At 41.5% G+C, this 12362-nt stretch overlaps 2 protein-coding genes across 3 annotated transcripts; one reads left to right on the forward strand and one right to left on the reverse strand.

Moving 5' to 3' along the window:
- Positions 1–1168: 1168 nt before the first annotated feature.
- Positions 1169–3765, forward strand: RB195_011684 (uncharacterized protein; the record flags this gene model as incomplete). Its single annotated transcript, XM_064193213.1, has 4 exons — positions 1169–1251; positions 2351–2408; positions 3197–3363; positions 3603–3765. 4 exons carry the CDS (start codon positions 1169–1171, stop codon positions 3763–3765), a joined length of 471 nt encoding a protein of 156 aa, XP_064050796.1.
- Positions 3766–5483: 1718 nt separating this feature from the next.
- On the reverse strand, positions 5484–10072 carry RB195_011685 (uncharacterized protein; the record flags this gene model as incomplete). Of its 2 annotated transcripts, XM_064193215.1 has the most annotated exons (8): positions 5484–5550; positions 5839–5844; positions 5987–6094; positions 6160–6236; positions 6371–6481; positions 8262–8375; positions 9393–9521; positions 10007–10072. In XM_064193215.1, 8 exons carry the CDS (start codon positions 10070–10072, stop codon positions 5484–5486), a joined length of 678 nt encoding a protein of 225 aa, XP_064050798.1. The 2 variants fall into 2 exon arrangements, with proteins under 2 accessions (XP_064050798.1, XP_064050797.1); XM_064193214.1 differs by lacking the exon at positions 5839–5844.
- Between the last annotated feature and the right edge of the window lie 2290 nt (positions 10073–12362).

Below are 12362 nucleotides of genomic sequence, written 5' to 3' on the forward strand. Positions count from 1 at the left end.
TGTGTCAACTCAGAGTTTTTATCCTCTCTGACAAGCCTGGTACCAATTTATCTACGCTGGAGGGACGAAAGACTTGGTGAACACTACGGTAGATTCGAACCTCCGATCGATCGCATAGTCGTAACGGAACCTCTTACCGACTGCGCTACACCCGCACTGAGTAGATAACAGAAATTGAAGAATTAAAAATGTCCGTCTTATTATATTGTTTAGCGTATAAAACAGTACTGCTATTATAAATATGTGACTCTAAAAAATAACGTCTACGAACAGAACTTATAGTTTTTTTCGAAAATTTAAATTTTGTTATAAGTATTGTTTAAAATATTATCAACAACCTACTTCTTGGTACCATCTATAGTCAGCAAATTATCCATATAACCTGAGGAATGAAATACAAAATTAAGTTTTGTGGACATTAGATGCATATAGTAGGATCAAAATGACATGAAGCACGGTGCAGTTGCGTAAGCGGCTGCGCTCGAAGCGGCGCGGTGGAGATAGCGGTTCGAATCGAGGTGGGACCATCGCGAACTGCACCAGTGAACGGTGGTAGCGGCGGTCCTCACTTGGCCCCAACCGCTACGTTTCACCGCACCGCCGCGAGCGCAACCGCTTATGCAACTGCATCGTGCTTCACGTAGTTTTTATTCTACTACATTTCCCTTGTATCCAATATATCCTTATGCAGCTCTCTATCGCGAGATTATTTATATTAAGAACATCTGAAAATGTTTTTAAGTTAGCAGGGAGCGAAGTACATTCGGGTCAAAATGGCTCGAATGAAGCTCGTTAGCACCAATTAACGCTGCCGTTCGCGATGGTCCCACATCGATCCTAACCGCTTGCTCCACCGGGCCACTTCGAGCGCAGCGCACGCACGCAATTGCACTCAGCTTCATATCGACGCATACTGACCATAGCTTCCTACCCTTTCCAGCCGCGCATCCATATTAGCGACTTTTTCGTACTTTGTTCCCAATACTGCAACATAAAGTGTTGCAAAAACCCAGAATAACATGCAATGCCCTTCAATTGCAATCATAAATGAATGCCCCTGTTAAAACCACCCCCTTTAACTTCCCACCAGATGTTCATCCAGTTCCCTGCAATTGAAACCAAGTAGCTATGATAAATCTGGAGCACATATTTTTTAAGATCTCGACTCATGGAACCACTTTGCCAAGGAGTACGTCCCGGAGACTGCGATCCAGACATGTGTGGCGGTTCATGTGAAGCACGCTACATAAGGTGGGCAATTTTTTAACTTCCAAAAAAAATTACAAAAGAAGTAATAGCAGGGTCAAAACGACATGAAGCACGTACGTGATTGCGTGCGCGGCTTCTCTTGAGGCGCTTCGGTGAAGCGTAGCGGCTAGGAGCGTGGTGAACCCCTTGCTGGCACCACTGCAGTTTGCGACGGTCCTACCTCGGTTCCAACTGCTGCCTCCACCGCGGCGTTTCGAGCGCGTACGCAAATGCACCGCAACAACACTCGTGATTCATGTCGTTTTGACCCGACTATAACAGCTGGATGATAGCTGTGGAAAATCGTGGTCTTCATACTCTTCATACGAGGGTTAGAATGACAAGATGCTCGGTGCAGTTGCGCGAGCGGCTGCGCTAGAAGCAGTACGACGCGGCGCATAAATGGTTGCGTTGGAGTTGGGACCCTCGCTAGTTCCGCGCATATCTGCACCCTAAGTCGGTCGCAACCCCTAACATCACAGCGTCGCGTCCATTGTCTCATGTGGACATCAATATTCCCATCTTCCTCAAGAACACGCAGTTATCACCAACACTCAAAGTTGACTTCAAAAATTGGAGCAGAAGGTAGTTGGTGGAGGTACGGCTCTTAACTGTCAAATGACTTCCCCATTTGAGAAGGAATAGTTCATCAATCGACAGTCCATCATTAAGGGAGAACAGCTGGATCAGTAGGAGCACTAGAACTCAATTATTAGTTTTTGAGGATCTATGATATGCAGGGTAAGACTTATAAGAGAAGAAAGAAGGATAGAGTTGGAACTACCTAAGCCTTCACTGCACTGAACTTTCTAGTCAGATTTACACGACGTGAATAACCAATTTCCTCAGAAATAGCTTCTCCACAATCCGCTTTTGACAGTCACGAATGATTTCTGTGCTCTAAGACTGCTAAATTACGCTCTAAGTGCAGTTCGAGTCTAGTTCGATTGGAGCAGTGTTGAGTGCCCCTCAAAACTACGTTTTACCCAAAAATAGTACCAGTTTTCTGAAAATTGCATCGATAGAGACACGTAATTTGTTACAATAGTCTAGAATCGAAAGAATGCTTGATCTTGTTTCTTACAAAAATAATCATTTTCAGGTTCTTCGATCGCAACACATTGTTGGATAGGACCGCGAAAAGCTGTCAATGTGTACAGGTAGTAATCTAGACATTCTGCAGAACTTGTATTGATTGTGAATTCATATGTTTTGTGGCAATTGTGTGACATAAAAGGAAATCTTTGTATGATGTGAAGAACTTTTAATTGTCTGGAAAGATTGCTGGATAATTGGATATGGTCCAGCAAAACGACCTGATTTCGGGTGTAGTATGGCATAAGGGATAAGCGCCCCAAACGACGAGGTTTCGGTTTGTGACTCTCGGCTTAAAACGACATGAAGCTCGGTGCAGTTGCGTAAACGGTAGCACTCGAGACGGAGCTGTGAAACTAGGGGATGTTGTCGAAATGGGAACATCGTGAAGTGCAACGACGAGTGGTGCTAGCAAGAGTTTCCCCCTCGATTCCAACCCTTAGCTTCACTGCAACCCTTACGCAACTGCACCGAGCTACATCCCATCTTGGTCCAGCTGTAGGTTAGCTTGCTGTTTTCGATAGCCATCAACACTAACATACTTCTTCAAAACTTTTTTTTTACATTTTTCATTCTTTTTCATTTTTGTGAACCTTATATAGTTGGGTCAAAACGACATGAGGGATGGACAGTTGCGTAAGCGGCTGCGCTCGAAGCGGCGCGGTGGAGCGTAGTGGTTGGCGTCGTGTAAGGATCCTTGCTACCGCCACCAATCTCTGCCGTTCGCCATGATCCTACCTCGAATCCAACCGCTGTTTCCACCGCAGAGCTATAATTTTGCATTTGAGTCGAAAATGCAGTGAAATGAGCAGGTACGCATATGGCATTATTATTAATCCAGGGCTTGTTTTAGGAGAAAATCTGTTCTATAATTGGAATGCATGCTCATGCTGGATGTCGAACGTATTCATCGTTGTCTTCCGCTGGTCAACGTCTTATTCGACTGTGGAGCATCGATGCGAAAGATCGTAGATTTCGCTTCAGCAACGACGTCAGAAAGCGTTTTTCTGATAAACAAAGGTGCGTGAAATTAGAGTTCGGTCAAAATGGCCTCATTTATGGTGCAATTGCGTAGCCGGTCACGTTCAGCGCGGCGCGGTAGGACCCCTGCTCACTTGTTAGTAGGCATAGCACTTTTCCACAACGGCACAAGGTTTCCACAACGAACGCAACGTAGCAATTTCACCACAAATAAGGTCATTTTGAGTCGACTGTATCGCTGGAGAGAAAGATGAATGTTTGAAGCAGTCTTATTACAGGCATCACCAATTAATGAATGGGAACAGCCGATTCTGCTGTCGTTCAGTGACACCAAAAAGGACGAGAGCACTTCGGCTTCAGTCTGGAGCTCAAGCAAAGCAGAGCTCAAGCGAATTTACGCCCATTCTCTCTTTGCTTATTACTTATTTCATGCTCCGGTAGCAAGTAGATTACAGGATTTGTTTTTGGTGAGTTTGAACAGAAATATGCAAGGGATTTACTCTGCATGTTCAAGTTTGCACCTTTCTTTGATCTTTGCTAGCTTCATCAAGAAGTCTCAGAGTTACATAGATGTTCAAATGCGTTAAAAGTGATACAGTCGCCGCCAAAACATATTGTGTCGCCCTAATGTTTTGTTGGTCGGGTTCACCGATCGATGTGACGGTAATCAAAAGGGCATCGGCGCTAAGAAACTGCTCGAAGTACTTATTTTTCCCAATTTGGTAATTTTTTGTTTTTTGTTTCCGGGAAGGGTGTGGAGCAGTCGGTTAGAGTTCCATTGTAGCCACACGGTCGATGGTTCGAAATCGCTCTAGTGCTAACCAGGGGAACCATTCGTCCCTCCAGAGTCGATAAATAGGTACCAGACTTGTATGGGAGGATAAAAGCACTGAGCTGATCATCGGATGGTCCCCGCAAGTCCAGGTAGACCAACACCAGTTCCAAAACCTCAACGATTACTAATCGCAATAAAACGCGTTGGCGCATCCCAAGTGGATTGATACTCCACTGACTTTGACTTTTATCTTTTTCTTTCCATAGTGCATGATGACGATTACTTCGTAATCGTAATAATATATATTCGGGTCAAAATAATCTGAAGGCTACTGCCTGGAAGCCAGCGGCTCCGATCGAGGTGGGACCATCGATAGTTCTCAAGTTCCACTGCGGAGTTGGCAATGACCCCACATCGATCACAACCGCTTCGATTGTAGCCGAAGCACTAGGCTACAGGTTGCGTTAATCCACCCAACCCACTTAATCATAGCAAAATCGGTGTAGAATTTAGTTGGGGTGAGGGGGGAGGTCATTCAGTGGCACTGCCCTTATTTCTGGATGTAAATAACTACATCAGTCGAGGCCCTAACGCCTAATATTAGTCTTAGAGGATCTATGAAATGTGAAGTTACTAAGAGAAAAAAGTAAGGTGGAGCGTCCAGAAATAAGGGCGCCAGTGAGTGCCAACCTCCCCTCCCCCCATACTCTCTCCTCCCAACTATATTTGACACAATACGCCCGGCGGCGACTGTACTTATGTACAAAGTTTCTTTAACAGCCCATCCTCTTCTTTAACATTACCATGTTCTTTTCCTTTTCTTTTACCATTTTAGCTCAAACATGGCATTCCCTTCCCGATATATTAAAGTGACTTAGTAAGTTGAATGCGCTGTCTCTATTGTATGCTTATTTCAATAGCTGTTTCCATTGCTTTACCATCTGAAACTGCACTGGGTACTCCTAACAATTTTTTCGTTCAACACAGATTATCCTAGCGGAATCATGTCACATAACCAGTTCTCATGCCATCATTACCATACCCTTATATTGTTCGGATGTATCACTTTCATAATCATTGAATATGATGGAATATTTCATTGGGATCCTTTTAATCTTTCGTTTCATACGTTTTCTTTCGAATGGGTTGTGATGCAGTTCCTTAGAAGGCATCTTCTTTTTTTTCGTATTTTCAATGTTCTCAATTTTTCTTTTTTTGTGCATTATAATGATAAATTCATTGCATGTACATACTAGTGTGGTGTATTTCATTTTACATTACGTTGTGCAGAAAGGACAATCAAAGCAAATCAACACGTAAAAAGTTTATTTGAACTAAAGCTCTTGTATAGTATCTATATCTGCTATCGTTTGTACATATTATATTACATATATGGATTATCAAAACATTTTTCAGTGAGAAGAAGTAACTTCACATATTCCTCTTCGTTCCTGAAATAGCACTGTTTTAACTGCAATAAAAATATCCTCGAAATGTGCTAGCATATCTCTCACACCACTCTTCAGTTCTCAGCCAAAGGAATAACATACAACAGAAATATCTACAACTGATCATCTTTACTTTTCTATCGAATATTTTAACAATTCGTTCGTTTCAACTAATATGTCATCTAGACATTCTTAACAAAAGCATGGCTTTACGAAAAAAAAATTAGCTATGACTTTCTTATTACACTAGTACAAATACTCAAAAAGTAGAAAGTGAAAAATAATACCTACATTGGACTGGAAATGTCTATAAGATCGTAAATAAGTGGAATGGTGCGGATATTTACGGCTATTTCTTACGCTTAATAAGTTAGTGAGAAGCAGTCGAGGTCCAATTTTCGTGTAGTATGAAAGAATAAATCTGGTAGCGATTACTCACATTTCATCAAAGTACTCGTTATGTGGTTGACCCGGGTGCCGCGATTTAATGTGCAATGTAATTGTTGCGACAGATACGCCTCGTTTGTCACAATGTGGACATTTGTACCTGAATAGGATAATATCTACATGATAAAGGAAGGAATCATCTAATTCACATAAAAGTTTCCGAACCTCTTAAAATCCGAATGTGTTGCAGCATGAACCATTTTCGAACGCAAGAAGGGCACTAAATTCGATGAGCCACACATCTGGAAGTTCAAATTAGGAAATTTCTAGGAATTCACAATAATCAAGAATGACTTTTCTCTAGATTTATGAAAGGCATCCTTGAAGATTGTTAAGTGTGTGAGGTGTCCCTGCAAAACAAAAAAAAAAAAAAAACCTTGCATATCTGTCGACGATAACGTTTGATGTTGTTAGGTACCCGAGGTCTTGAAGAACCGAAGAACGGGAATGGACTTACGGATAAGGAACCGTCCGGTTGTATCATGCACTAAAAGTGGTATTCACGGTAAAATGATCGTCTAAGATTTCTATATTGCTATTAAAATTCAACATAGTGAATAAGGATAAAGTGTCCGTTGTTAATCAATCCGCTTGGGAAGGGCCAACGCATTCAGCTCAATTTAGAATCGTTTAACGTTTACAACGCGTGTCTAGCCTATATAATGACATGGGGGCTAGCCGATGTATGGAGCCAGTGTTTTGACCCTTCCAGGCAAGTCTGTTGCCAATTCATCGACCCTAGAAAGATGACGAGCTTGGTTGGCGCTAGGACGGTTTCGAACCATTGATCGATCGTGCAGTCACAGCGAAACCTCTTACCGTTTGCGCTACACTCGCCTCATTAAGTTTTAATACCACAACCTAAGTTCTCATCATGGTTATGCCTCCGCGGTATTCAGGTTGCGTCCTTCCGATATTGACTATAACTATTGGCTGCCGTTCCGATCCGAAATTGTGAAAGACTTCACAACCGCGTCATTCTACAGGACAACAAATTTTGTCGTAAATCTCAATTTTAAATCTCTGTTACGCAAAGATGTCAAATCAGTTCTGCTTCATCCAAGATTCCATAAACTGGCTGTCCATACGAAAATCCACAACAGAGTGCAAGCACTTTAATCCGTTCAGCTGTTGAATTCATCATGGATAACTCAGCTACAATCCTGTTATACTGAATAAAGTACAAAAAATTTAATCCTCTTAGCGCAACCAGCAGTTCAATAGCTGGAAATGAGTCTAAATACTTCAGTTGTTATTTACAGTCTGCGCGAGTTCCAGAATATATTTCTAAAGTCGTGAACACATTTTCATAATAATGTATACTGCTTCTGCCCTGGTTAGAGCAACTTCAAGAGAAACGGTATCCTGTTCCACTTCTTTCTTGCGTCGCCAAAACTAGGAAATTCAGTTCTAACTCCTTCTACTTCTTCGTTTTAACTTCTCTTCTTTCTCTTCCTGCCGTTTTTTTTTCTAATAGTCTCAACTTTTTATGCTCATCTTAATCCCATGCATTTACTTAAAGGCATCACTCCACGAATCTGAGGTAGTACGGATTTCAGGTGGAGTATTCGTATACGGGATGGGAGACTATGGAAAGGGGGTTATTCCGTCCATTTCTTCCTAATTGCCGTAAAAAACGGCCCAGAAGATACGGCTTAACGCGTACTGGCACAATTTTCTACGCGGGAGCGCGCCAGCCTTTTGCGGCACCGCATCTTCCGGGCCGTTTTTTACGGCAATTAGGAAGGAATTCACCCTACCACCCCCTCTCCAACCCCCCAAAAAAACCAAAACAAAAAACCTCCAAAACTTAAAATTATGGACTGGAGGTACCCGCTATCTATCGCTATGTATGCGTGCCGATAGACAAATTCCCACAATCATACAAAAAACGTTTCCCGCAAGTGGTACATTTCAAGGAAAATCTAAAGACAATGTTTGAAACAGTGTCTGCTAAAAAGTAAATTTTCCATAAGGCAGCTCGGGGTGCACTGCTACCAATTCCAAAACAATTTTCTTAGTTGGGAATCTTTTAGGATCAATTCTCTTCAAAACTGACTGAAAATACGAAGGCTTTGTAGTTCATAGATGTCAAGATGTTCATCTTCGTCCAAACTTCCCAACGAGCAACACTTTTAACAACACTATGGTCATCTTTCCCTCCTTAAGTCTCTTCGACTTAGGAAAATGTTAGAACTACAGTGGAACAAATAGGATGTTCATTGATATTGGATATTCATCTACGGTACAGATTTTCAGCAGCTCACCTGCGATCCACCCGGCTGCATCCACAACTCGTTGAAAGCTTTTGAATCCATGTCGCTGTTGGAGTGATGCTGAAGTAGTGTCGCTATATTGATCTCGTTCCCACTTGGTACAACCTGAAAAACGAATACATTCTAAACGAGCATATGAACGTGCGTTCTTAGGAGAATGTACTTGATTCCAAAAAGTCGTAGAAGAAGAAAATTCGTGTTATACAATAACAGACTTTGTCTTTCTTTCAATATTTCTATCTTACCATGTATTTCCTTACATATCTCAAACATAATGCATCATTGCCAAAATTGTCTGCTTGGTGTTGAGGAGCGAATTTGGATTACCGAAAGGCTAAAAAAGTTCAGACGAAATGAAATGGAGCCGAAATGTGATTGCACCAGAGGTTATACATGTAATAGGCCAAAATAAATGAGCAGCACATGTGTAAATCTTCAAAAATTGCGTCGTTGTGATGGCACAATACCGTAATGCTGTAATAATACCCTCTTAAGTAAGTCTCTTAAGTGCACGACGTCAAGTTTCTACTCCTTTGTTCGTTGTCTCAGGCCACATTGTTTTTTTAATGAAGCATACATATGCGCTGCTGCTTGAAAGTAGTTAAGTGCATACATACTAAATCACGTCACATTTGGTAACTTATTTCTGCAGAAAGTAAAAGAAGGAGAAACAAGTGGAACATAGGAAAACTGAGAGATTGTGGTTTCTACGGAGTGTAAACGTAAAGTCACTTCGAACTACTTTTTGTAGAGCTCTAATGATGGGCTTAGTAGAAGAAAGCCGTGCAACCCATTAAATCGAACTTTTTTGAAAGAAAATTACAACGCTACGAACAAATTTGATTGATATATTATGCCTAAGTTCTCTGGAGCTGTGAATAACATCGAAATAATAATAATTTTGAAGATGTTAATAGAAATTGCTTGATTTTGCAACGAAAGATCTCTGAAGATGTCCCATACTTCTTGAAAATTTTACGCGACTCGTAATGCTAGTGAGACGGAGAGAACAAGAACTGTGAATGTCCCCCATGAACCGTTCAGAGTAGAAGTGAAGTAAAGAAAATATGAACAGAAGAAAACATGAAAGTATGTGTAGAACATGAACCGAAATAACCTCACCTCAGCTGTTCCGGTAGCCTGTATTACTCTCACTGATTTGGGCTCATCGCTTTCACATGAAGAAGATGGTCCACCCGGCACTTTCAGATTATCCTCAGAGCAGATGTTATACGGTAAAGCAAGATCGTTCTAAATAATTCAAGTATGCACTTTTTTCAGCGACGGGCCCAAATGATTACCGCGAGACAAAAAAAAAGATATGGGACTGAAAAACGAAAATCAGGAATCAAACGGGGAGGATTATTTTTTGTTGAGTTGGGCCACTGTTTGCCGTGGTTACACGTGGAGAAATTCTCTCTCCATCTCAGAAAAGATTCCAGGTGTAGTAGGCAGTTTCTCAGTGGGATTGAACTAATCAACACTATCTTTTCACTTCACCTTCTCAAATCTTTTTCATCAACAGCCCTCTACAGCCGTTGTAGTCGGCTTTCTTTCAATATTATCAAAAGAAACCGACCTTATCGGGCTCTCCATTGAAGAAGTGCATATGAAGACACGAGAAAAAAAAGACATTTCGAAAAAAACAAGCAAGGGACATCGTCTTTTCCCACGTCTCATCAAATTAATTCAAAATAAAAAAAGAAAAAGAAACTACGAATGAGAATCATATTTACCAGCACTTCCGTCAGTTTCCTAATCGGTTCACCATCGGATACTCGAACGACAACGAACGAGACCATATGCAGTAGTCACAGTCCGGAAGCAGGGCAATTTTATAAATTTATCTCAGAATACTGTAAGTATACCAAAGAAAATTGTAAAACTGAGACAAAAACAATACAGCGCAAAAAAAGGAATAGGGAAACCAAAGATCACTGACTTCATCGGAACAGAAGGAAAAAAGAACTTTCTTAGTGCAATACCAAGCCTTTAGTCGGCCAATTAACTCATGTTAAGGTTTATCCACGTTCAGAATGAATGGATGAATGGTGAAATAATGACAAAATACAGTAATAGTTAGAAAATAATGGAAAGCATGAATTGTGCTTTGGAATAAGCACTAAATTAGCACTATGCAAAGTATATATTCATTGGAGCTGAGGGAACACTAAAGCAAAGCACATGTTATTCAAGCTGCGGCCATCCGACCTTTCCTACATGTTTATGTTCGGGAAGCGTGGCATATCCTAGCTAGAATCGTTTAGAAAAAATCTGTTTCCTTGTTTCCTACAAAACATCGTAATATTATAGACGTCCGAATAGCACAAACATTTCAGGTCCCACTAGTTCACTTCATTTGACATTTAATGGATTAGTGAAAACAATTATATTGCGAAAAACTACTGATCTTTCCTGGTCATTGAAGTTTTCCTATTCATAACAATATTTGATTTGGAACTGGTTATCGTTCGTAATGATAATACCAATAACACATGGATGACTCAGAAATAATGTGAACATTCCCAACCAATACATAAATATTTACAAGCATACAAATACAAAACACAACCCTTTCACAAGCAGGCCCCCGAAACAATATACTGAACGACATTGGTCTTTTTTTAGGGTGGTGAATCTAGAACTCCAGTTCAACACCACATCGGCAATTCGATCAAGGAACTTGACTTCCGTTTAGATTTCATCAATGTTCCAAAGGATCCTCCAAGGTCTATCCAATCTATCCATAGAAAAAGAAAAAAACCTCTCTATCGCTTCTCGAACGTAAACATGTAGCAAAGAGAAAGGAAAAAAGTGGGTTTACAAAAAAGTATGTGGAATAAAAGAAGTACGCAAGATAAGGAAACAAGCAAGGAAAACTCTTTTTAGCTTTGAGTTTCTCCTCTCCTAGGCAGTATGGGTCAAACCTAATTTAACTGATTGTTGATGTTTGTTTGTTAAGAATTTTATTTCTTGCAAGCACATACCTCTTTATTTGATTGCCACAACGAATTTGGAAGTTGTAGCTTCACATATTCGTTCAAATTATAATCACATAGTTCAGCAGTTACACAATCCGTCTAGAACTCTCACAGAGAGCACTGTACCTCCACAAATCCTATAAAACGCAAATCTTTGTGCATCAGCTTTTCAGCCTATGTGCTGGCTTTAAAAGGTTCAACGCTGGCAGCAAATCTAGTCGGGTCAAGAGTCACCTAAAGCTTGGTTCAGTTGCGTAAGTGGTCGCGTCCGAAGCGGCGCGGTTGAGTTGCCGTTGTGGTCAATGTGGTGGGACCTTCGGTAACGCCAATTGTATTGCACGGATGACAAGCTAGCGAGGGTCCCGCATCGACCACAACCGCCAGCTTCACCGCGGTGCCTCGACCATCGCAACTTACGCAAGTGCACCGAGCTTCCAGTCTTTTTGAACTTGCTTTATCATAATTGTCCAAACACACCCAATTTTAGCCGTCCACAACGATTCTTTTGACGAAGGGGTGTCTACTTGGCTTTCTTCAGGTGGCGGCACCCTCTAACCTAACAATTTAGTCAGGTCAAAACGACATGAAACACGGATCAGTTACCTAAGCAGCTGCGCTCCAACCGACGCTGTGAAGATTGCAGTTGGAATCCAGGTGGGACTCTTGCGAACTGCAACGATGAGAGGTGCTAGCATGGGTCCCCCCTCGATCTCAACCGTTACGCTTTACCGCATCGCTTCGAGCGCTTTTGCTTACGCAATCGTGCAATGCTTGCGTATCACTCTTTATGAACGCCTGCCGTTGACTAGAGCTATTTTGTGCAAAACGAGAGCAGTTTCTTGCTGTGATGCACGAAGTTCCCTTGACAGTGTAGAACTGCTTCCGTGAGTATTTTCAAAAGCATGACCTAGAAGTTTCGGGGATCTTCTGGTATGTGGTATCTTTGAACCTAACGCTTCTGTCAGCGAATTCCAAGGGCGACGTTTTGACATATTTTTCGCACTGACATCAGTGCCTTCAACTGGTGAATATGAGGCGTTTAAAGGCATCACTCCACGAATTTGAGGTGGTATGGATTTCAGGTGTATTCTTATACGGGACAGTAGATTAT

The sequence above is a fragment of the Necator americanus genome, chromosome III (assembly GCF_031761385.1).
Source record: "Necator americanus strain Aroian chromosome III, whole genome shotgun sequence".
Taxonomy (NCBI): domain Eukaryota; kingdom Metazoa; phylum Nematoda; class Chromadorea; order Rhabditida; family Ancylostomatidae; genus Necator; species Necator americanus.